This window comes from Mustelus asterias, unplaced genomic scaffold (genome assembly GCF_964213995.1).
Source record: "Mustelus asterias unplaced genomic scaffold, sMusAst1.hap1.1 HAP1_SCAFFOLD_570, whole genome shotgun sequence".
Taxonomy (NCBI): domain Eukaryota; kingdom Metazoa; phylum Chordata; class Chondrichthyes; order Carcharhiniformes; family Triakidae; genus Mustelus; species Mustelus asterias.
This window is the reverse complement of record NW_027590520.1, coordinates 244,569-271,491: the sequence shown is the minus strand read 5'-3', so window position 1 is coordinate 271,491 and position 26,923 is coordinate 244,569. Positions and strand designations below refer to the sequence as shown.

Sequence of the window (26,923 nt, the reverse complement as noted above, 5' to 3'; positions counted from 1 at the left end):
CACACTCTTCTTTCCCCTGTTGCTCATTTTTCAACAGAAAAACATTTCAATAAAACCTGAGCACCACATAAACCCCGAAAATACTGGCAGCAAGTCCCCACAACACAGGGAGTAGAGAGAGAATGGGGATGTGTTCCTGATTTAAATGGGGATTGCATATTGATTCTGTCTGACTTCCAAACTATCCTCAAGTATCTTAACACTTAATTACTTTCAATTCAATTAAAACTGACCAGCATATTCTCCCCGGTTCCATTCTGTTAACCTCCCCGCGACCTCCCCCGCGTTCAATAAACTCGGCGCATCTGTCAATCCCTCGCCCCAATTCTCACTCCGTCGCTGAGTTTCTCCATTCCTCACAACTCTTCATACTCAGTCATCACCAAACTTCCTCCTTCACCCCGTCTCCCCATCCTTCACTCCACACCTCACTATCACTCCCTCTCTCACCCCGTCTGTCCCTCCCTCACCCCGTCTCCCCATCCTTCATTGCACATCTCACTATCTCTCCCTCCCTCACCCCGTCCCTCCATCCTTCACTCCACATCTCACTATCTCTCCCTCCCTCACCCCGTCTGTCCCTCCCTCACCCCGTCCCACCATCCTTCACCCCACATCTCACTATCTCTCCCTCCCTCACCCCGTCTGTCCCTCCTTCACCCCGTCCCTCCATCCTTCACTCCACATCTCACTATCTCTCCCTCCCTTACCCCGTCTGTCCCTCCTTCACCCCGTCCCTCCATCCTTCACTCCACATCTCACTATCTCTCCCTCCCTCACTCCGTCTGTCCCTCCCTCACCCCGTCCCTCCATCCTTCACTCCACATCTCACTATCTCTCCCTCCCTCACCCCGTCTGTTCCTCCTTCACCCCGTCCCTCCATCCTTCACTCCACATCTCACTATCTCTCCCTCCCTCACCCCGTATCTCCCTCCCTCACCCCGTCTCCCCATCCTTCACTCCACATCCCACTATCTCTCCCTCTCTCACCCCGTCTGTCCCTCCCTCACCCCGTCCCTCTATCCTTCACCCGACATCTCACTATCTCTCCCTCCCTCACCCCATCTTTCCCTCCTTCGCCCTGTCATTCCCTCCCACATCCTGTCTCTCGTCCCTCACCCGGTCCCTCTCTCCCTCATCCTTTCATTCTCCACCTAGAACATGGAACATTACAGCGCAGTACAGGCCCTTCGGCCCTCGATGTTGCGCCGACCAGTGAAACAAATCTAAAGCCCATCTAAATTGCACTGTTCCATGATCACCCATATGTTTATCCAATGACCATTTAAATGCCCTTAATGTTGACGAGTCCACTACTGCTGCAGGCAGGGCATTCCACGCCCTTACTACTCTCTGAGTGAAGAACCTACCTCTAACATCTGTCCTATATCTATCATCCCTCAATTTAAAGCTATGTCCCCTCGTGTTAGCCATCACCATCCGAGGAAAAAGGCTCTCACTATCCACACTATCTAATCCTCTGATCATCTTGTATGCCTCTATTAAGTCACCTCTTAACCTTCTTCTCTCTAACGAAAACAACCTCAAGTCCCTCAGCCTTTCCTCATAAGACCATCCCACCATACCAGGCAACATCCTAGTAAATCTTCTCTGCACTTTTTCCAATGCTTCCAAATCCTTCCTATAATGCGGTGACCAGAACTGTACGCAATACTCCAAATGCGGCCTCACCAGAGATTTGTACAGCTGCATCATGATCTCCTGGCTCAGAAACTCAATCCCTCCACCAATAAAAGCTCACACTCCGTACGCCGTCTTAACAACCCTATCAACCTGGGTGCCAACTTTCAGGGATCTATGCACATGGACACCGAGATCCCTCTGTTCATCCACACTACCAAGTATCTTCCCATTAGCCCAGTACTCTGTAATCCTGTTACTCCTTGCAAAGTGAATCACCTCACACTTTTCCGCATTAAACTCCATTTGCCACCTCTCAGCCCAGCTCTGCAGCTTATCTATGTCCCTCTGTAACCTGCCACTTCCCTCCGCACTGTCTACAACTCCACCGACTTTAGTGTCATCCGCAAATTTACTAACCCATCCTTCTACGCCCTCATCCAAGTCATTTATAAAAATGACAAACAGCAGTGGCCCCAAAACAGATCCTTGCGGTACACCACTAGTAACTGAACTCCAGGATGAATATTTCCCATCAATCACCACCCTCTGTCTTCTGACAGCTAGCCAATTCCTGATCCAAACCGGTAAATCGCCCTCAATCCCATGCCTCCGTATCTTCTGCAATGGCTTACCGTGGGGAACCTTATCAAACGCTTTACTGAAATCCATTATCATCACATCAACTGCTTTACCCTCATCCACCTCTTTGGTCACCTTCTCAAAGAACTCAATAAAGTTTGTGTAATCTAACAATTAATCCAGTTCCCCTGGATTACTGCTCTGTAACATGTCACTTCGTACTCCGACAATTAATCCAGTTCCACTGGATTACTGCTCTATAACATATCACTGTGTAATCTAACAATTAATCCAGTTCCCCTGGATTCCTGCTCTGTCACATTTCACTGTGTAATCTAACAATTAATCCAGTTCCCCTGGATTACTGCTCTGTAACATATCACTGTGTAATCCGACAATTAATCCAGTTCCCCTGGATTACTGCTCTGTAACATATCACTGTGTAATCTAACAATTAATCCAGTTCCCCTGGATTCCTGCTCTGTAACATATCACTGTGTAATCCAACAATTAATCCAGTTCCCCTGGATTACTGCTCTGTAACATATCACTGTGTAATCTAACAATTAATCCAGTTCCCCTGGATTCCTGCTCTGTAACATATCACTGTGTAATCCAACAATTAATCCAGTTCCCCTGGATTCCTGCTCTGTAACATGTCACTGTGTAATCTAACAATTAATCCAGTTCCCCTGGATTACTGCTCTGTAACATATCACTGTGTAATCCAACAATTAATCCAGTTCCCCTGGATTCCTGCTCTGTAACATATCACTGTGTAATCTAACAACTAATCCAGTTCCCCTGGATTCCTGCTCTGTAACATATCACTGTGTAATCTAACAATTAATCCTGTTCCCCTGGATTTCTGTCTCCTCTCACATCCTGCTGCTATCCTCACTGTTTACCAAGTTTCAACTCCCAGCCTGTGATCCTCCACATCCTTATTGTTCATCTCATTACAACAATCTGTCCATGTCCTCTCAGTTACCCCCCTCACTCTCTCCATCTCCTGGTGTCTCTGTCTAACTGCACCCAGTTACCCCCTCACTGTCTCCATCTCCTGGTGTCTCTGTCTAACTGCACCCAGTTACTCCCCTCACTTTCTCCATCTCCTGGTGTCCCTGTCTAACTGCACCCAGTTACCCCCTCACTGTCTCCATCTCCTGGTGTCCCTGTCTAACTGCACCCAGTTACCCCCTCACTGTCTCCATCTCCTGGTGTCTCTGTCAAACTGCACTCAGTTAGAATACTCACTGTCTCCATCTCCTGGTGTCCCTGTCTAACTGCACCCAGTTACCCCCTCACTGTCTCCATCTCCTGGTGTCCCTGTCTAACTGCACCCAGTTACTCCCCTCACTGTCTCCATCTCCTGGTGTCTCTGTCTAACTGCACTCAGTTACCCCCCTCACTGTCTCCATCTCCTGGTGTCTCTGTCTAACTGCACTCAGTTAGAATACTCACTGTCTCCATCTCCTGGTGTCTCTGTCTAACTGCACTCAGTTAGAATACTCACTGTCTCCATCTCCTGGTGTCTCTGTCTAACTGCACTCAGTTACCCCCTCACTGTCTCCATCTCCTGGTGTCCCTGTCTGACTGCACTCAGTTAGAATACTCACTGTCTCCATCTCCTGGTGTCTCTGTCTAACTGCACTCAGTTACCCCCTCACTGTCTCCATCTCCTGGTGTCCGTGTCTGACTGCACTCAGTTAGAATACTCACTGTCTCCATCTCCTGGTGTCTCTGTCTAACTGCACCCAGTTACCCCCCTCACTGTCTCCATCTCCTGGTGTCTCTGTCTAACTGCACCCAGTTACTCCCCTCACGTTCTCCATCTCCTGGTGTCCCTGTCTAACTGCACCCAGTTACCCCCTCACTGTCTCCATCTCCTGGTGTCCCTGTCTAACTGCACCCAGTTACCCCCTCACTGTCTCCATCTCCTGGTGTCTCTGTCAAACTGCACTCAGTTAGAATACTCACTGTCTCCATCTCCTGGTGTCCCTGTCTAACTGCACCCAGTTACCCCCTCACTGTCTCCATCTCCTGGTGTCCCTGTCTAACTGCACCCAGTTACTCCCCTCACTGTCTCCATCTCCTGGTGTCTCTGTCTAACTGCACTCAGTTACCCCCCTCACTGTCTCCATCTCCTGGTGTCTCTGTCTAACTGCACTCAGTTAGAATACTCACTGTCTCCATCTCCTGGTGTCTCTGTCTAACTGCACTCAGTTAGAATACTCACTGTCTCCATCTCCTGGTGTCTCTGTCTAACTGCACTCAGTTAGAATACTCACTGTCTCCATCTCCTGGTGTCTCTGTCTAACTGCACTCAGTTAGAATACTCACTGTCTCCATCTCCTGGTGTCTCTGTCTAACTGCACTCAGTTACCCCCTCACTGTCTCCATCCCCTGGTGTCCCTGTCTGACTGCACTCAGTTAGAATACTCACTGTCTCCATCTCCTGGTGTCTCTGTCTAACTGCACTCAGTTACCCCCTCACTGTCTCCATCTCCTGGTGGCCCTGTCTGACTGCACTCAGTTAGAATACTCACTGTCTCCATCTCCTGGTGTCTCTGTCTAACTGCACTCAGTTACCCCCCTCACTGTCTCCATCTCCTGGTGTCTCTGTCTAACTGCACTCAGTTACCCCCCTCACTGTCTCCATCTCCTGGTGTCTCTGTCTAACTGCACCCAGTTACCCCCTCACTGTCTCCATCTCCTGGTGTCCCTGTCTAACTGCACCCAGTTACCCCCTCACTGTCTCCATCTCCTGGTGTCTCTGTCTAACTGCACTCAGCTACCCCCTCACTGTCTCCATCTCCTGGTGTCCCTGTCTAACTGCACTCAGTTACCCCCCTCACTGTCTCCATCTCCTGGTGTCTCTGTCTGACTGCACTCAGTTTGAATACTCACTGTCTCCATTGGAGAAATGACAGACACGAATAAACACCTAAAAGATCAGCGAACTTTTAAATGCAGTCTGAATCTACAGTTGTGCCAGTCGTATGATTCGAAGTTGTACCCAGTTTGTACAGTCATGTTTTTAAATCTGCTAAATTTACAGCTCTCTGAAATAGTGAGAGAATTTAAAACAACAAATGGATTATTGCTCACGGGTTCACCACTTCAGAACAACCTGCACGAACTCTGGGCTCTGCTCAACTTCCTCCTCCTGGATGTCTTCAATTCGTCTGCAGTAAGTAATGAGAAAAACAGCTTGACAGTGACTGTACCGTTTGTCTAAGGTTCAATTACAGTGTTTCAACCTATTTCTTTTTGGAAGGCATGAGAGAATGCTGCAAAGTTGTGTCTTTTTCATTTTTGAAGCGAGTGTCAGGGGAAGCTGTCCAACTTGCTGGAGGGTGTTGTGTGACACCATTGTTCCTTGCATTGGGAGCAGCCAGGGAGCTAAATGGCCGCAGTCTGTGTATTAATTTGTCCACCTGCCCACATTTTCTGAGCACTATATTCACCATATGTGTGCCGATGCAGTGTCCAATTGGTGATGTCTGCTCCTCGAACCCTTCAAACTGCTATTGACCATTCCTGATGCTCAGTGTCACATCTGCCTTACACTGCGAAGCGGATTTAACATGCTTGATGTTTCCTTCAGCAAAACTGTCACCTTGTGTCACAATTCTAAACTTACATTAAAAGCATGCTGGGGTGAGAGCTTACTTTATCCAGATCTATCTCAATCCACAAATTAGCTGTCAGAAGTATTTTAGTATTTATTTATTTTTGTTAAAGTAAGAAAAGCTATGTTTCTAACTGAATGCCTAACTGCCCATTCTTCCTGTGTGGGTGTCCTGTAGCTTGTTACAGAGATGGGAGTAGGTGGTCCAAGGAAAAAAATGATTTTTTTCCATGTTGAATTGCTCACCTGCCGACCAGCTGAAACTGATTTGCAATTGTTATGAGCAGCTGTGCATCTGTTTTATGAAATCATTTGTGAGCGATCTAATTTGGATGCTACCTTTTTAAATTGCCATTCTTGTTCTTCTCGTGATAAACAATGTAATCATTGAAACCATTGGATGAGGCGTTGATGGAAGTAACACAATATGCTAAAACGTTTGGGGTTGGCATGACTAGAGCCACTTGTTGTTCTTTGCAGGACTTTGATTCTTGGTTTGACACAAAAAACTGCTTCGGGGACCAGAAGCTGGTTGAGCGATTGTACATGGGAAGCTTCTTATCTTATCTGTATTCTGAAACCGGGATGTCATTAAAATGCAAAGTTATTTCGGGCCCATCGCCTTCAGAAATATTATTCACAAAGTTGTATATTTGTGTGATGAAGTGATGTGCCTTGAGAGTGTTTGGGGCTAATTTGAAGAAACAGCAAGGTTTCTTTTCTTCATTTACTGGGTGTGGATGTCGTTGACTAGACCAGCATTTATTGGCCATCCCAAGTTGCCCTACAGAAGGTGCTGGTGAGCTGCCTTCTTGAACCACTGCAGTCCCTGAAGTTCCAGGTACATCCACAGTGCTGTTAGGGAAGGAGTTCCAGGTTTTTGGATCCAATGACGGTGAACAAGCAGCGATATGTTTCCAAAGTCAGGATGAGGAGTGACTTGGAGGGAAACGTCCAGGTGGTGGTGTCCCCAGGTACCTGCTGCTCTTGTCCTTCTAGCTGACAGTGGCTGAGAGTTTGGAAGGTGCAGCCGAAGGAACCCTGGTGAATTCCTGCAGTGCATCTTGTAGATGGTACACACGGCTGTCACTGTTCATCGGTGGTGGAGGGAGTTTGTGGAAGGGGCAGCAATCAAGTGGGCTGCTTTGTCCTGGATGGTGTTGAACTTCATGACTGTTGTTGGAGCTGCACTCATCCAGGCAAATGGAGAGTATCCATCACACCCCTGACTTATGCTTTGTATCTGGTGGAGAAGCTTCGGGGAGTAAGGAGGCGAGTTACTCACCGCAGGATTCCTGGCCTTTGACTTGCCCTGGTAGATTTAGAACTGTTAATTCATTGATTAAAAATGTGATGGCAAAAACTGAGGGTCTATATTCTACTAACTGTTTATCCCGCGCAGTGTTAAATTTTGAGTTACTGCGTGTGAATTACAAATTAATTTGACTTTTATGAAGTGATTAAGAACATAAGAAATAGGAGCAGGAGTAGGCCATCGAGCCCCTCGAGCCTGCCCCACCATTCAATAAGATCATGGCTGATCTGAAGTGGATCAGTTCCACTTACCCACCTGATCCCCATAACCCCTAATTCCCTTACCGATCAGGAATCCATCTATCCGTGATTTAAACATATTCAACGAGGTAGCCTCCACCACTTCAGTGGGCAGAGAATTCCAGAGATTCACCACCCTCTGAGAGAAGAAGTTCCTCCCCAACTCTGTCCTAAACTGACCCCCCTTTATTTTGAGGCTGTGCCCTCTCGTTCGAGTTTCCTTTCGAAGTGGAAAGAATCTCTCCACCTCTACCCTATCCAGCCCCTTCATTATCTTATAGGTCTCTGTAACATCCCCCCTCAGCCTTCTAAATTCCAACGAGTACAAACCCAATCTGCTCAGTCTCACCTCATAATCAACACCCCTCATCTTTGGTATCAACCTGCTGAACCTTCTCTGCACTCCCTCCAAGGCCAATATATCCTTCCGCAAATAAGGGGACCAATACTGCACACAGTATTCCAGCTGCGGCCTCACCAATGCCCTGTACAGATGCAGCAAGAGATCTCTGCGTTTATATTCTATCCCCCTGCGGTATAGGCCAACATCCCAATTGCCTTCTTGATCACCTGTTGCACCTGCAGACTGGGTTTTTGCGTCTCATGCACAAGGACCCCCAGGTCCCTTTGCACAGTAGCAAGTTGTAATTTTTTTCCATTTAGATAATAATCCAATTTGCTATTATTTCCTCCAAAGTGAATAACCTCGCATTTGTCAACGTTATACTCCATCTGCCAGATCCTCGCCCACTAACTCAGCCTGTCCAAATCTCTCTGCAGACCTTCCATGCCCTCCACACGATACGCTTTTGCATTTATCTTTGTGTCGTCAGCAAACTTTGTTACCCTACACTCAGTCCCCTCCTCCAGATCGTCTATATAAATGGTAAATAGTTGAGGCCCCAGTACCGATCCCTGCGGCACGCCACTAGTTACCATCCGCCAACCAGAAAAGTACCCATTTATTCTGACGCTCTGCTTCCTGTCGGATATCCAATCCCCAATCCACGTGAACACCCTACCCACAACTCCGTGTGACCCAATCTTCTTCAGCAACCTTTTGTGAGGCACCTTATCAAACGCCTTTTGGAAATCCAAAAACACCGCATCCACCGGTTCCCCTCCATCAACCGCACCAGTCACATCTTCATAAAAATCCAACAAGTTCGTCAAGCACGACTTTCCCCTCATGAATCCATGCTGCGTGTGCTGAATCGAACCATTCTTACCCAGATGGCCTGCTATTTCTTCTTTAATGATGGATTCCAGCATTTTCTAGTTCCACCACTTCTTGCAGACATGACTTACCTGCGATCCACTGGAATTAAGTGGTGGCTCTATTCGTGTAACGAGAATGGTTTCTGCCCAGTCCAGCTGCATCCCACTTAGAATGGATTAGAAATGTTAAAGGGCACAAAGCTAAATGAACATTTACCAGGTGTTCTTGCATTCAGTAAATAGTGCCTGAAGTAAACATGGCATTTAAGGTGCTGGAATAGGCAACTTAGAAATTGATGAGACGAATAGATAATTATTGCCTTTCACTCGATGTAGGCAACTACCACAGGTGTTTTTAATTAGGGTGGACATTTTACCCAGATCTGAATAATTTGAATCACTTCAGATATTACATAATATGGTGAAGGGGGAGAGATTTCTTCCGCTTCATTTACTCTCAATTATTTATTCTGTGGCCATATATTGAACTCCTCAGTTGACCTTGGTAACAAGGCCCATTCAGCATCCCCACGGGCTGTTCCAATTGCTGATCCCGACCTTGATAAGAACATTTCAATTGATGCTGGATCTCTAGTAGAACTGCTTCCTGATCAGGAAGACTTGCTCAATTAAAGTGTTTTTATCACATTTTGGGAGGTGCAGGGTAAGGGAAATAGAATAATTTTTATTTGCTGAAATGTCTATCCACTATTTGAGAAGCTGAAACGGGTTGGGGGAGAGGAGGAATGGTAGGTTACAATTACTCTGATTTATCTCCTCTTCTGTTCACACTACAAGCTCCATTTCCTAACCATTCACTCCAAACCTCTGTCTGGTTCCTGTCTGTCTGAGGCTGAACTAAACTATTTGCAATTGTGATATCCTAATTGAGCCTGAACTACATTTCCAACCCCATATTCTTAATATTACCAATACCACCACCATAATATCGCCCGCCCTTGTTCAAACCCTTAATTAGCACGAGGTTTTCCTAAACAGCCTCCCACCTTGCACCACGTGGAAGATTCAATTCATCAGAACTGCTGCTGACATGAACCAAGTTCTGTCCACTGCTCCATTTGTGCATCGCTGATGGTCAACCTTCAGCTGTTTAGCCCAAAGCACTGGAATTATTTCCCTAAATCTCTCTGCCTCTCCAGCTCATCCTTATTTAAGACACTGCTTTAAAAACTCCTTGGTCACCTCTCAATGGGTTTTTTGGTAGCTCGGTGTCAAATTTGTGTGATAATTGCCCCTGTGATGATCCTGTAGACATCTTATTATCATAGAATCCCGACAGTGCAGAAGGAGGCCATTTGGCCCATCAAGTTTGCACCAACCCCACATATTTACCCCGCCAATCGCACTGACACCAACGGTTTATTTAGCCTAGCCAATCAACCGAACCCGCACATCTTTGGAATGTGGGAGGAAACCGGAGCAGACACGGGGAGAATGCGCAAACTCCACACAGAGAGTGACCCGAGGCCAGAATCGAACCTGGGTCCCTGGCGCTGTGAGACAGGAGTGCCAAACACTGTGCCACCATGCCACCTATGTTAAAGGCGTTGTAGAAATGTACATTGTTGAGGAATGAGGAAAGTGAATTTAAGGTTACTATCCGCTTAATCCCACTTAGTTACCCCACCAACCTACACATCTTGGGACACTTAAGGGGAAATGTAGCATGGCCAATCCACCTAACCTGCACATCAGACTGAGAGGGTAAACTGGAGCACCCAAAGGAAACCCACGCAGACACGGAGAGAACATGTAAACTCCCCAAAAACAGTCACCCAAGGCCAGAATTGAAGCCGGGTCCCTGGTCTGTGAAGCAGTAGTGCTAACCACAGCCACCATACCGCCCTGATCTAGTATTGTGCAATGAGGTAGGGTTAATTGGTAATCTCATAGTAAAAGATCCACAGGCAAATATTCATATCACAATTGAATTCCATATGATGGTCTGCAAGTGACATATTTCCACAATCATCAACAAGAATCTTGTCCCTATCTAATTGGTTTTAGGTTTGAGAGGAGAGCCTGCTGAGGTTGATCGTGAACATTGAAAATTTTGATTTCTTTCTTTAAATGTTCATCAATGAAATTGGGAAATAAACGCTCTGCAAGAAACATCCATCTGTGGCTTATTGAGAGCATTAACGATTGTGTTAGATTAAGAGAAGAGGCTTATCATATGACAAGGAATAGTAACAAGCTTGAGCATTGGGAGTGTTTTTGAAACCAGTAAAATGCCACAGAAGATTGATTAAAAATGGAATATGAGGGTAAACTATAAGAGCTTTTACAAGTATATACAAAAGAAGATCACCAAGTTACAGGAAGGATTTAAATAAGGTTCAAAGAGTGCAGAGAAGGTTCACAAGGATGTTACCGGGACTTGAGAACCTGAGTTACAGAGCGAGATTGAATAGGTTGGGACTTTATTCCCTGGAGCGTAGAAGATTGAGGGGAGATTTGAGAGAGGTGTATAAGATTTTGATGGGTATAGATAGAGTGAATGCAAGCAGGCTTTTTCCACTGAGGCTCGGGGAGAAAAAAACCAGAGGGCATGGGTTAAGGGTGAAAGGAGAAAAGATTAAAGGGAATATTAGGGGGGGCTTCTTCACGCAGAGAGTGGTGGGAGTGTGGAATGAGCAGCCGGATGAAGTGGGAAACATTTACCATTTAAGAAAAACTTGGACGGGCTGATGGATGAGAGGGGTGTGGAGGGATATGGTCCAAGTGCAGGTCAGTGGGACTAGGCAAAAAATGGTTCGGCACAGACAAGAAGGGCCAAAAGGCCTGTTTCTGAGCTGTAATTTTCTATGGTTCTATGGTTACTGTATTTTCTCATGAAGGGTTGGATTCCAAGGTCTGATCTGTTCTGTTGCAGAATAAAGCTGTTGACAATCTAATCTGAAGTTGCAGGTGTTTTCATCAAGTGAACATTCAGCCCACACCTGTAGATGTGCTTCAACCCATGGCTTGTTCAGCTGTTTTTGTTGAACCTGTGCTTCAGTCCACAGAACTGTTCAGGGCAGCTTTTGTAACATTGCATTATTTTGCTTGACCTTCTTGGGCATCATCAGTGTGTAAAAAGCATGTATTCTCACCTGAATTAGGTATTGAGACCCTTCCTCCTCCCACATATTAAAGCTGAGGTAGAAAAGAGCCTGCCGCCAAAAAAGGAAGTCAAAATGTATGTCGGCCTGAGCAAAATGCAACGGGAATGGTGAGTGCACAACTTGTGAATCTTAATGTGTTGCATTGTGAAGTACGGCATCATCTTGCAAGAACTCATTGAAATTGTCCTGCACTTCAATCAACAATTAGAGCATTTGTAGAACGAAGGGAATAGATTCACCAGTGTAAGCGAGTGTGATTTTACCCAATGCATCAATAATAGGCTGACTCCCTACTATTGACCATCTTGCTTCCGTCTGATCTGTAAGATTTTTGTGTTTGGAATTCTAACTTCCCTCAATCATTTCCATTATTTTTTCCCGAAACAGAAGATCATCATTGAATTCAGATTGGACGATTGCCATTCAAGTGTGATTATTACAGTGCTTTCAAACTACTTTGCTCTCAGCTTTGGGCTTTCTTCTTTCAAACCCCAATGCAGCCCATTATTGATACCCACCTGATCAGGTACTAGTGAGGTGTCCCCTCCAAACTTATTAACCATGTCTATCATGGTTGGTCAAGGAGAACGCTGCAAAGCCCTTCAAAATAAGACTGCACCCGATGTAACACAATGTCATTGCCTCACGATGATGCCAGGATCGCTGCCACAAATATAAAACAGTCACTAATCAAACAGGAATTTAGGAGAAGATTCAAAAAAGAAAGTGGCAGAGTGGTTAGTGTGGAACTCACTACCACATGGAGAGGCATGACATTGATGCATTTTAGGGAAGTTTGTTAAACATAGAATGGAAAAAGAAATCGAAGGTGTGAGGAGACTCTTATCATGAACACTGATCTGGAATTGTTGATCGAAGTGGCCTGTTTCTGCGTTACAAATACTTAATCCCAGAGTACTTCATATTGCTCGCATCCAAGTTAGATGAAAAGGAATATTCCCATCCCTTCAAACCCTGGCCACCTGGAATGAATTGTACTTTATATCAATGAACAAAATGTCGAGTGTGTATTAGTCGTAAGATATGGGTTTCTATATCTGTGAGGCTTAGATGGAGCACCCTGTTCCCTGGTAGGTGAGAGGGGTTGGAATGTGGATCCTAGACTTTGTCCGAGGCACCTATAGAACAAAGCATTCATTTTAGGTTGTAATTGCTTTCTGTTGAGCTCCATTAAAAAAATGAATTTATCTCCAAGTTGGTGTGATGAGTTTTAATTCTGGCCTTGCTGACAGGTACACCAGGATATTAATGAAGGATATTGACATCCTGAACTCCTCAGGGAAAATGGACAAAATGCGTCTATTGAATAGACTGATGCAACTGCGCAAGTGCTGCAACCACCCCTATCTGTTTGACGGAGCTGAACCTGGCCCACCTTACACCACTGACACTCACCTGGTAGTTAACAGTGGCAAAATGGTGGTACTGGACAAACTGCTGCCGAAAGTGAAGGAGCAAGGTCAGCCGCAGGCCTGGTCAAGGCTTTTGTTTCCCTTTCTGTCTTTCAACCTTTCTATAGGAAGGAGACATGGAGTGATTTGATAGTTTCGTGGATACTTGAGTAGCTCGGACGGGGTGGGGGTGGCCAACATAAGGCATAAGGCCCAAATTAACGATTGTCAGACCGTAAAGGGAAATTAATTGAAAATATTCCAAAATGTGTTATAAATTAATATGTAATAAACTCTGGAATCAGCAATGGTTTTAGTTATAGTAGGACAGGCAAAGAAGCTTACTGAGATCTCCTTGAGGAGATAACCAAACTAAAACACAATGCAAATTAGGTTTTAGAATATGTTCAACAAATCTGTGATTAGAGAGTAAATATAGTAATAAAGTTCACGCTTTGTGAAATAGATGACATTGTCTCAATGGATTAAGAATTAGCTTAATGTTAATGTTCCTACTTTGGGAGGATGTAGGTTTGGATTCAGATTCGATTGGAAATTCAAAGAGCATGCCAGTCACTCGAACTCGAATCCATGACCAAATTAGTTGAGACTCTGGAGACCAGGAGGAATTGAACAAAAACTACTGTGTAGTCCAATCCATATAGAAGGAAATCGGGTGGAGTGGAAAATCAAACATCCTGGTATATAGATTGGCTGTAAACAACCGCCTGCATGGTTATTTGTGCATTTCCGAGTGCGATGTCAGACTTTGTCATGCTCTGGAGCACTCCTGTACCTGTGCTGTAGACTGATCAAAAATAGAACAGGATTTTTAGTAAATGAAAGGGGTTTGTGATGTTTAGCCTTCGTAAGCATGCAAGGATTTCCACGACAATGTCTGCAAAAGAATTTGAAAATGATCACTGATGACACCATGGCAGCATTTGACCTGTGCAGCAAGGTACAGCAGATTGCATGCTGTGATGTTATGGGTTACAAATCAGCACAGGTTTTAATGAGTTAAAAACTGCTGAAAATACGCAACTAATCTGGTAGCATCAGCGAAGGGTCAACTCTGACTCTTCAGAACTCCCCTCTCCACAGATGCTGCCTGACCTGCTGAGTATTTCCAGAACTTTGCTTCCATCTATTTAGCTTTTATTTCACAAGTTTTAGTGACTGTTTAAAACAATAGTGTGTCTTGATCTGAAATCGCATCCTGTTTTAGTCATTCTGGCCTGCCACACGCCATCCACTGGGGCTGGGGGCTCCCAAAAACTGGCCGATTTACCATCAAATATTCTTCATGAAGAGAGTTGGATCACAGGCCTCTGTAATGCTTGATGCGCCCCATCCTCCTTCCGAAGGAATAGTTACAGGAGCCAAATATTTTGAAATTACGGGCTAACGTGTTTTAGCAGAAGGTGAATGGAATAATTACATGGTTTGGGATTGCAGCTATTTTTTGATTAGGGTTTAATTTTTGCTGCCCAATCTGCAGCACCGTCTCGAATCCACCTGGAATATAAAACCTTTGAAATCATTCCCATCAATCAAGGCAGCTGGGTCACATGGACAGTTCACATTGTATGAATTATAAAATTGGAGTTGGTTATGTGTGTTCATTTATGCCTCCTGTACTATAACTAGTTTACGAGATTACTCTGCATCCTGCATGTTACCACTGGAATTTGGTTTCCATTATCCACATCAGTAGATGTAGGTTTTTGAAGCATTTGCGTATCTGCGCTGTGTTCTTGGCTACCGATCAACCGATCACCCTGATGAATGATCTTCTTTTCCACAGGTTCTCCGGTGTTGATCTTCAGCCAAATGACCAGGGTGCTGGATATCTTGGAAGATTATTGTATGTGGAGAAACTACGAGGATTGTAGACTGGATGGACAGACACCGCATGAGGAGAGACAAGTATGTTTCTTGCCCTGTGCTTTCAAAACTGAGTTTGTTTGAGGAAAGTTCCAACCTCTTAAATTGATCTGAGGCTCTATTATCTAAGTAAGAATTCTAGACTTAAGGTTACAAAACTGACTCAAGGTTTTCAAACAAGAAATATGAACATTCAATTTGAATCTAGCATCTATTTGTATTTTTAAAAATGAAACTTTCCAACAATTATTAAAAAGATTGGTCCCAATCGCTTGTTCAATTCTGGCATAACTTTTCTCTCTCATCCCTCCACGATTCTAGTTCTGCTTTCAATAGTCCTGGGAGCTCAACGTTTATTTTCATGTTAAGCACATGCGCTGGTGGTCTTGGTATAAATCTAACCACAGAAGATGTAGTAATCCTATACGACTCAGACTGGAACCCTCAGGTAGACCTCCAAGCTGTGGTAAGTTACTGAGCGATTAGTTATTTGTGTTCTGAAAGCCACGTACTGTTGAATATATAACTATTGTTGCTGGTTTTAACATCCAAGTGCACTGATCAAGCGACATTTGGTATTTTACTGCCACTGATAACCCCTCAAATCTTCCGTGTGTTGCTCCCATGGTTTCTTTAAAACTCCGCTCGAATGAACTGGTGGAAATATTTCAGCAGAGGCCTTCAGTTTGCTTCTCTTTATGTGAATGGAGCGTGCGGTTGTTTTCAGAATTGGCGTGGTATGATTTCAGCTGACTGGGCATCTTGTTTCTCCTCACCAATTAACTTCCAAATCCAATTGAGAGTTTGGAAATGAAATCCATTTCAAGTTTCAGTAATGCTGAGGTGTCACTATAAGGATCTGCCTTCCGTGATTCAGTTTTACACAAAACAACTGATGCACGGATTTTAATAAGTGCTTCGTGATTGCCTCGTGTGTCAAGGGCTTATGACTTCAAATCTCACTCATTTGTGAAGTTTGAATTAAAGTTTATAGTGAGCAGCAAAAGGGAGCAGGGCTCCCCAATTGTTCAGCTGGTTCACTAATATGCTTCAGGGAAGAGCATCTGTCAGTACTTGACTCCAATCCACAAACACAGTGGAGATTCTAATTCCCCTCCAGTGTGAAGTGGTAAGTTTCTCAATTGCTTCATTGATCCACCAGCCAGTTACTGGATTGCAATCAATGCATCTGAGATATAATTAAATAGGTCCAGGTGCTTCCTTGGTTTTCCCCTGCTGCAACAATTGTTGATGTTGACTGAGTAATTAGAGAGGGTTAAAACATGCAGGAGATAGCCATCCTGACATCATATCTTTGCGAGCTTATGATCAGCTTGGAGATTTCTCGGAAGTTTATTTATTCCCGATCCCCATGTTAAGGTTTTGATCATCAGAGTTTTTGTTTGAAATTCTTGCATTTCTGATTATAGAAACAATGTTTGCTGGAAAATATATGAATGTGGTGTTTTTACAGCTGAATGTAGAGGAATGTTAATTGAAATTGTTACATGATTGTGTGGATGTGCCATGTAACTTTAATTGTGTTCTTTTTTTAGGATCGCGCCCACAGAATTGGTCAAACAAAAGTAGTCAGAGTATTCCGATTTATAACTGACAACGCTGTGGAGGAAAGGATAGTGGAACATGCTGAAATGAAACTTAGACTGGACTCTATTGTAATTCAGCAAGGTGGCTGTTGAAGTTGGTTGTTTTTTGGGTGGGAACTGCATGGGGAGAACATAAGAACATAAGAAATAGGAGCAGGAGTAGGCCGTCAAGCCCCTCGAGTGTGCCCTGTCATTCAATAAGATCATGGCTGATCTGAAGTGGATCAGTTCCACTTACCCGCCTGATCCCTATAACCCCTAATTCCCCTACCGATCAGGAATCCATCCATCCGTGATTTAAACATATCCAACGACGTAGCCTCCACCACTTCAGTGGGCAGAGAATTCCAAAGATTCACCACCCTCTGAGAGAAGAGGTTCCTCCTCAACTCTGTCCTAAACTGACCACCCTTTATTTTGAGGCTGTGCTCTCTAGTTTAGCTTCCTTTCTAAGTGGAAAGAATCTCTCCACCTCTACCCTATCCAGCCCCTTCATTATCTTATAGGTCTCTATAAGATCCCCCCCACAGCCTTCTAAATTGCAACGAATACAAACCCAAACTGCTCAGTCTCTCCTCATAATCAACACCCCCCATCTCTGGTATCAACCTGGTGAACCTTCTCTGCACTCCCTCCAAGGCCAATATATCCTTCTGCAAATAAGGGGACCAATACTGCACACAGTATTCTAGCTCCGGCCTCACCAATGCCCTATACAGCTGCAGCAAGACATCTCTGCTTTTATATTCTATCCCCCTTGCGATATAGGCCACCATCCCAGTTGCCTTCTTGATCACCTGTTGCACCTGCAGACTGGGTTTTTGCGTCTCATGCACAAGGACCCCGAGGTCCCTTTGCACAGTAGCATGTTGTAATTTTTTTCCATCTGGATAATAATCCAATTTGCTATTATTTCATCCAAAGTGAATAACCTTGCATTTGTCCACCTTCAGTCCCGTTAGTCTACCAAGCACTGCCTCCCTGGTAACATTAATTGTGTTGAGTAACTCTCCTCCTACCAACCCTCTATCGTTCATATTCGGTAAACTATTTGTGTCTTCCACTGTGAAGACCGACACAAAAAACTTATTTAAAGTTTCAGCTATTTCCTCATTTCCCACTATTAAATCCCCCCTCTCGTCCTCCAAGGGTCCAACATTCATTCTAGCCACTCTATTCCTTTTTATATATTTGTAAAAACTTTTACTATCATTTTTTATATTTAGAGCTAGCCTCGCTTCATAACCTATCTTTCCTTTCTTTATCGCTTTCTTAGTCGTTCTTTGTTGTTTCTTAAAGTTTTCCCAGTATATTTCCTCAGTATATTTCGGTGCTTTGAGGTATCAACTTTAAATGGCATCGGTGAAACTTTGGGTACCATGAGCAGTGTCAATCATTCCCAGCCTTCACTCGAGAATTTTATCTTGCATTCTTTTCTCCGACTGAGTTATGGCACGGATGTTAAAACTTTGTGTTGGGGATTGTGAATGCATTGGATACTCCCTCAGTAACCTGTTCTTTTTCAAATACCGCAGAACATTTTAAAATGAAACTTCAATATTTTCACAGGTAACTTCTCTAATCGTCAATGATTTTAAAATGAATTATCATTACAATACATTAGGACCTACCACCTGGAACTATGCAATCTGGCATATGTATTCCTGACTTTTGATGAAATGTTCCTAAAAAATGAACATTAAACCCTCTGCAATCTTCCACAGAGTGTGAACAGCCAGTTAAAGTACGCTGTGCAACAAAGTGGGCTCAATAGTTTCCACTATCGCCCTTGTGTGTCTATTTATTAACATGTGAACCCGTCTCTTGCATTACTACAAGTTTAATGCCCTCCATACCAGGATTTTGCCTGGTATGGAGGGCATTAGCTATGAGGAAAGGTTAGAGAAACTTGGTTTGTTCTCACTGGAACGACGGAGGTTGAGAGCGACCTGATAGAAGTCTACAATATTATGAGGGGCATGGACAGAAGGGATAGTCAGAAGCTTTTTCCCAGGGTGGAAGAATCAATTATTAGGGGGCATAGGTTTAAGGTGTGAGGGACAAGGTTTAAAGGAGATGTATGAGGCAAGTTTTTTACACAGAGGGTGGTGGGTGCCTGGAACTCGCTGCCAGGGAAGGTAGTGGAAGCAGATATGGTCGTGAGTTTTAAGGGGCATCTAGACAAATCCATGAATAGGATGGGAATAGAGGGATATGATCCCCGGAAGGGTAGGGGGTTTTAGTTCAGTCGGGGCAGCATGGTCAGTGCAGGCTTGGAGGGGCCGAAGGGCCTGTTCCTGTGCTGTAATTTTCTTTGTTCTTTACAATTTCTTAACATCGAGACTGAATTCTTTCAGGAAGGTTCAGTCGATCAGAATCTCAATGAGCTGGGGAAAGATGAAATGCTGCAGATGATTCGTCACGGTGCTTCCCACGTCTTTGCTTCTAAAGAGAGTGACATTACAGACGAAGATATTGATGCTATATTAGAGAGGGGTGAAAAAAGGTAAAACTAACATCAGGAACGGGAGTGCCCCTTGCTCTGCGATTCCAATCCTGCAACTTCATGGCTCCCCTGTTCAATACTCTTCTTACAATGCTGCTGCAATATTTTCATCGGCACAATAAGCCTCACTTAATCTGCATCTCAGAAAGTTCTGCAAACTGAGTATCAAAAGATAATTGCATTAAATGCATTGTACTGTCATGGTTTTGTTCAGTCTCTTTTACTTCATACCATTGTCATTGTGCCAAGAGGAGATGATTAAACAATTGGATTCAACCCTTAATTTCAGCTTTGGAATTGTTTGTGTTTCCAGCAAAATGTTTTTGTTTAAAGCCTTTATTGTGGGTTTTGACAAAACGATTGAAATGCGTTCATCTGTCTTGGTGAAGTTAGCGCCATTGACTCAATCTTGCTATGCTCATGTAAAGTGTTTAGCTGGCAGCTAATACCCAAGTACAAATGTATATTCTGAAATGGTTGTCATCGGCTTCACACATCAATATCTTTGGTGCTAAACAAATAATGTTGGTGTTTAAATACATTGCATCACTGGAACTAGTTTTCGATGCAATAGGAATTACACTATCTAAAAGCTAAACTAAAGTCCCATTATTTGAAATCTCCTTGGTTTTAAATACGATGCTATTGCAACTTCTGAAGGCCTGTGGAATATGAACAATTACTTGGAGTCATAGATGTTTACAGCATGGCAACAGGCCCTTCGGCCCAACTTGTCCATGCTGCCCTTTCTTTTTTAAAACCCCTAAGCTAATCCCAATTGCCCGCATTTGGCCCATATCCCTCTAAACCCATCGTACCCATGGAACTGTCTAGTATTTGTGCGGAACACAAGTCGAGACAAAACTTTGTCATAGAAGCATGGAAGGTAAGACAGGAGGAGTCCATTTGGCCCTTCGAGCCTGCTCCGCCATTCATTGTGATTATGGCTGATTGTCCAACTCCATAGCCTTAATCCTGCTTTCTCCCCATAACCTTTTTATCCCATTCGTCCCAAGTGCTAGATCGAGTCACCTCTTGAATGCATTCAATGTTTTGGCATCAACACCTTCCCGCGGTAATGAATTCCACAGGGCTCACCATGCTTTGGCTGAAGAAATGTCTCCTGGTTTCGTCCTAAATGGTCTACCCCAAATCCTCAGACTGTGACCCCTAGTTCTGGACACTCCCACCATCAGGAACATCCTCCCTGCATCCGCCCTGTCTAGTCCTGTTCGAATTTTATAAGTCTCTATGAGATCCCCCCCTCATTCATCTGACCTCCAGTGAAAACAATCCTAACCTGGTCAATCTCTCCTCATACGTCAGTCCATTTTACCCACTGCACTAAGCTTTGATCTCAGTGAGAAGTCCCACAACACCAGGTTAAAGTCCAACAGGTTTATTTGGTATCACGAGCTTTCGGAGCGCTGCTCCTTCCTCAGGTGAGTCACCTGATTAAGGAGCATGATAGCCATGATGTGGAGATGCCGGCGTTGGACCGGGGCGGGAATGGTAAGAAGTCTCACAACGCCAGGTTAATATTAATCAGGTGATGAAGGAGCAGTGCTCCGAAAGCTCATGATTCCAAATAAACCTGTTGGACTTTAACCTGGTGCTGTGAGACTTCTTACTGGATAGTATAGTGTCATCTCTTAAAGAAATCAGTTGCCGTTTTAGTTGAATTTTGAAGTTGCCAAAGTGGAACAAGGTGTGTGGCCCCAGAAAGTTCAGTTCTAAAATATAACCTGCCACCGCACGGTGGCACAGTGGTTAGCACTGCTGCCTCACAGCGCCAGGGACCCAGGTTCGATTCCCGGCTTGGGTTACTGTCTGTACGGAGTCTCCCTGTGTCTGTGTGAGTTTCCTCCAGGTGCTCTGGTTTCCTCCTACAGTCTGAAAGATGTGCTGGTTAGGGTGCATTGGCCATGCTAAATTCTCCCTCAGTGTAACCCGAACAGGTGCCGGAGTGTGGCGACGAGGGGATTTTCACAGTAACTTCATTGCAGTGTTAATGTGAGCCTACTGATGATACTAATAAATAAACTTTAAAACTTGACAAAAAGTGAACGCTAACGTTTTACTCAAACTCTGATTAACTATTTTTTAAAACTGCTGATTAATTTTATTTCTTTCGAATGGGAGATCATGGCCAACTCTGAGTAATGCATTTTCTTCCAGTCAGCTGCAACATTCTTGGCTCGAGGTTCGATGATTATCATAGAAACTCGACAGTGCAGAAGGAGGCCATTCAGCCCATCGAGTCTGCACTGACAGCAATCCCACCCCAGGCCCTATCCCCACAACCCCACACATTTACCCCGCTAATCCCTCTAACCTACACATCCCTGGACACTTTGGGCAATTTAGCATAGCCCATCAACCTGACCCCCACATCTTTGGAGTGTGGGAGGAAACCGGAGCACCCGGAGGAAACCCATGCAGACACAGGGAGAACGCGCAGACTCCACACAGACGGCCACCCAAACCGGGAATCAAACCCGGATCACTGGAGCTGTGAGGCAGCAGTGCTAACCACTGTGCCACCGTGCTGCTCCTATTGATTCAATTCCAAAGTCATACAAAAGGATAATATATAAGCAAGTTTTCTTTTCTTTTAAACTTATTTGTACAAGAGGAGGGATGTTAGTACTTGGGAAATAAGCTGGGCAGTTGTTGCTGTGCCCAGAACTTCCTTTTCAACATTATAATAAGGCATATGTACAGCAAAGCTCTCTCCAATCTGCCTTAAATTAATATCATCCTTCCATTCTCATCCCATGTTCAGTGGCGTGATTAGTTTCCACTTTCAAAACATCTATTATTGTGGACTTCCCAAATAAGATTACAATTTGATGAATGCATTTAGAGACAGTATTCTTGGTGTCATGCCCATTGAAAGTTGATTGGAAACTCAATCAGTTAATTTAGGATTCTCAACGCCCATCAACGGTGATAGATTTTCATCCCATAATCTGGGCTTCAGAAATTAAAGGTCAATGTATTAACAAATGGGACCGCACAATCTCCTTTCCTCTCTAACTTCATCCATTCCCAAACCAGAGCAGTATCTGATCAGATAATGAAACCTTGAGCTGAAATATCAAAGAGCATTTTCAACAACTTACTTCTAGATGATGAAAAATTGAAGGTAGAAGTTCAGGACCATGAATATGGGTTCGAGGCTCTCCGATAACAAATTCTATTCCAGGACCATAACTCACAGCGCAGGGAGAGGCCATTCGTCCAATTGTAGCCATGCTAGCTCTTTGCTAAATCTAATTCCACTTCCCCTGCATTCTCCATTAAGCCTGCACCTTCCTCTGCTTCAAATATTTATCTCATTTTCCTTCAAAGAATGCAGCGATCTCTACCTGAACGGTTCTAGAACATAGAACATAGAACAGTACAGCACAGAACAGGCCCTTCGGCCCACGATGTTGTGCCGAGCTTTATCTGAAACCAAGATCAAGCTATCCCACTCCCTATCATCCTGGTGTGCTCCATGTGCCTATCCAATAACTGCTTAAATGTTCCTCAAGTGTCTGACTCCACTATCACTGCAGGCAGTCCATTCCACACCCCAACCACTCTCTGCGTAAAGAACCTACCTCTGATATCCTTCCTGTATCTCCCACCATGAACCCTATAGTTATGCCCCTTTGTAATAGCTCCATCCACCCCAGGAAATAGTCTTTGAACGTTCACTCTATCTATCCCCTTCATCATTTTATAAACCTCTATTAAGTCTCCCCTCAGCCTACTCCGCTCCGGAGAGAAGAGCCCTAGCTCCCTCAACCTTTCCTCATAAGACCTACCCTGCAAACCAAGCAGCATCCTGGTAAATCTCCTCTGCACTCTTTCCAGCGCTTCTACATCCTTCTTATAGTGAGGTGACCAGAACTGCACACAATATTCCAAATGTGGTCTCACCAAGGTCCTGTACAGTTGCATCATAACCCCACGGCTCTTAAACTCCAACCCCCTGTTAATAAAAGCTAACACACTATAGGCCTTCTTCACAGCTCTATCCACTTGAGTGGCAACCTTTAGAGATCTGTGGATATGAACCCCAAGATCTCTCTGTTCCTCCACAGTCTTCAGAACCCTACCTTTGACCCTGTAATCCACATTTAAATTAGTCCTACCAAAAGGAATCACCTCACATTTATCAGGGTTAAACTCCATTTGCCATTTTTCAGCCCAGCTTTGCATCCTATCTATGTCTCTTTGCAGCCTACAACAGCCCTCCACCTCATCCACTACTCCACCAATCTTGGTGTCATCAGCAAATTTACTGATCCACCCTTCAGCCCCCTCCTCTAAGTCATTAATAAAAATCACAAAGAGCAGAGGACCAAGCACTGATCCCTGCGGCACTCCGCTAGCAACCTGCCTCCAATCCGAAAATTTTCCATCGACCATCACCCTCTGTCTTCGATCAGACAGCCAGTTACCTATCCAATCGGCCAACTTTCCCTCTATCCCACACCTCCTCACTTTCATCATAGGCCGACCATGGGGGACCTTATCAAACGCCTTACTAAAATCCATGTATATGACATCAACTGCCCTACCTTCATCAACACACTTAGTTACCTCCTCAAAAAATTCGATCAAATTTGTGAGGCACGACTTTCCCTTCATGAATCCGTGCTGACTATCCCGGATTAATCCGCATCTTTCTAAATGGTCGTAAATCCCATCTCTAAGGACCTTTTCCATGAATTTACCAACCACCGAAGTAAGACTAACCGGTCTATAATTACCAGGGTCATTTCTATTCCCTTTCTTAAACAGAGGAACAACATTCGCCATTCTCCAGTCCTCTGGCACCATCCCCGTGGACAGCGAGGACCCAAAGATCAAAGCCAAAGGCTCTGCAATCTCATCCCTTGCCTCCCAAAGAATCCTCGGATACATTTCATCAGGCCCAGGGGACTTATCGACCTTCAGTTTATTCAAAACTGCCAGGACATCCTCCCTCCGAACATCTATTTCCTCCAGCCTATTAGCCTGTAACACCTTCTCTTCCTGAAAAACATGGCCCCTCTCCTTGGTGAACACTGAAGAAAAGTATTCATTCATCACCTCGCCTATCTCTACTGACTCCATACACAAGTTCCCACTACTGTTCTTGACAGGCCCTAACCTCACCCTGGTCATTCTTTTATTCCTCACATAAGAGTAAAAAGCCTTGGGGTTTTCCTTGATCCGACCCGCCAAGGACTTCTCGTGTCCCCTCCTAGCTCTCCTAAGCCCCTTTTTCAGCTCATTCCTTGCTAACTTGTAACCCTTAATCCAGCCATCTGAACCTTGTTTCCTCATCCCTCCATAAGCTTCCCTCTTCCTTTTCACAAGACATTACAGCTCTTTCGTGAACCATGGTTCCCTCACTCGGCCATTTCCTCCCTGCCTGACAGGGACATACCTATCAAGGAAACCCAGTATTTGTTCCTTGAAAAAGTTCCACTTTTAATTAGTTCCTTTCTCTGACAGTTTCTGTTCCCAACAGGGTGCTGGGGAGAGGAGGGTTACTGAGTGACAGTCTCAGGGAGCTGGATTAACATCAGTACATATGCAGTCAGTAACACAGGGTGCTGGGGGAGATAGGGGTTACTGAGTGACAGTGTGAGGGTGCTGGATTAACATCAGTACAGATACAGTCAGTAACACAGGGTGCTGGGGGAGAGGGGTTACTGAGTGACAGTGTGAGGGAGCTGGATTAACATCAGTACAGATACAGTCAGTAACACAGGGTGCTGGGGGAGAGGGGTTACTGAGTGACAGTGTGAGGGAGCTGGATTAACATCAGTACAGATACAGTCAGTAACACAGGGTGCTGGGGGAGAGGGGTTACTGAGTGACAGTGTGAGGGTGCTGGATTAACATCAGTACAGATACAGTCAGTAACACAGGGTGCTGGGGGAGAGGGGTTACTGAGTGACAGTGTGAGGGAGCTGGATTAACATCAGTACAGATACAGTCAGTAACACAGGGTGCAGGGGGAGAGAGGGGTTACTGAGTGACAGTGTGAAGGTGCTCGATTAACATCAGTACAGATACAGTAAGTATCACAGGGTGCTGGGGGAGAGGGGTTACTGAGTGACAGTGTGAGGGTGCTGGATTAACATCAGTACAGATACAGTCAGTAACACAGGGTGCTGGGGGAGAGGGGTTACTGAGTTACAGTGTGAGGGAGCTGGATTAACATCAGTACAGATACAGTCAGTAACACAGGGTGCTGGGGGAGAGGGGTTACTGAGTGACAGTGTGAGGGAGCTGGATTAACATCAGTACAGATACAGTCAGTAACACAGGGTGCAGGGGGAGAGAGGGGTTACTGAGTGACAGTGTGAAGGTGCTCGATTAACATCAGTACAGATACAGTCAGTAACACAGGGTGCTGGGGGAGAGGGGTTACTGAGTGACAGTGTGAGGGAGCTGGATTAACATCAGTACAGACACAGTCAGTAACACAGGGTGCTGGGGGAGAGGGGTTACTGAATTACAGTGTGAGGGAGCTGGATTAACATCAGTACAGACACAGTCAGTAACACAGGGTGCTGGGGGGAGAGGGGTTACTGAGTGACAGTGTGAGGGAGCTGGATTAACATCAGTACAGACACAGTCAGTAACACAGGGTGCTGGGGGAGAGGGGTTACTGAGTTACAGTGTGAGGGAGCACCCATCTGCAGCTCCTCCAAAACCGTGTTAGGGAACTGGAGCTGGAGTTGGATGAATTTAGGATCATTAGGGACGCAGAGATGGCCATAGACAGAAGCTTTAGGAATACAGTTACTCCGAGGAATGAAAACAGATGGGTGACGGTGAGAGGGGCTGGGAGGAAGCAGTCCGTGCAGGGATCCCCGGTGGTCGTTCCCCTTAGCAACAAGTATTCCGCTTTGGATACGGTTGAGGGGGATGACATACCAGTGGTGAGCCGCAGTGAGAGGATCTCCAGCACTGTGTCCGTCTCTGTGGCTCGGGAAAAACAGCACCCGAGCTGTCTTCAGCAAAAACAAGTGTAGCTGCATGAGAAAGAACATCTTTTTTTTTAAACGCACCCCGGCTGGGATCTGGAAGTTGGAGCCTGTGGTTATTTCGTTTGTCATTTTGCTCTCATGAGCTGTATTTCCGTTATTCTTGCAAACCCAATAGTTCATCTGAGACTCTACAGTGGAGATTAACTCTTTCATATCTCACATAGATCTCTGAAGATGGGAGGACAGATAGAATCATAGAATTGTACATCTCAGAAGGAGGCCATTTGCCCAATAGTGTCTGCACCAGGTCTGGAAAGAGCTACCCAGCTAGTCCCATTCCCCAGCCCTATCTCTGTAACCCTCTCAATCCATCACTTTCAAACATGTATCCAGCTCTCTTTTGAAACCACCTGTGGAATTCGTCTCCACCCAATTCCCAGGCAGCCCATTGCAAATCCCAGCAACTCTCCGAGTAAAGAGGTTTCTCCTCATCTCACTCCCAGCTCTCTTGCTGACCATCTTGAAATTGTGACCCCCCTCGTCACTGACAAATCACAGAATGGGAACACAATATCCTTCTTCACCCTGTCAACATTGTTCATCATTCTGAACACCTCAATACGGTCACCTCTTAACCTTCTCTTCTCCAAGGAGAAGAAGCCCAATTTCTCCAATCTTTCCTTGTATCTAAAATTCCTCATTCTTGTGTCATTCTAGTGAATCTACTTTGCACTCTCTCTCTCTGTCTCGGGCTTTAACATCCTCCCTTAA

The 26,923-nt window shown here is 44.9% G+C and overlaps 1 protein-coding gene across 1 annotated transcript; it reads left to right on the top strand.

The window, feature by feature from the left end:
• Positions 1–11,754: 11,754 nt before the first annotated feature.
• On the top strand, positions 11,755–19,173 carry LOC144487068 (SWI/SNF-related matrix-associated actin-dependent regulator of chromatin subfamily A member 5-like; the record flags this gene model as incomplete). Its single annotated transcript, XM_078205127.1, has 6 exons — positions 11,755–11,864; positions 13,011–13,237; positions 14,977–15,130; positions 15,378–15,522; positions 16,613–16,748; positions 19,025–19,173. Coding segments are annotated over 6 exons (921 nt in total), but the record flags the coding sequence as incomplete, so codon positions are not given.
• Positions 19,174–26,923: the final 7,750 nt, after the last annotated feature.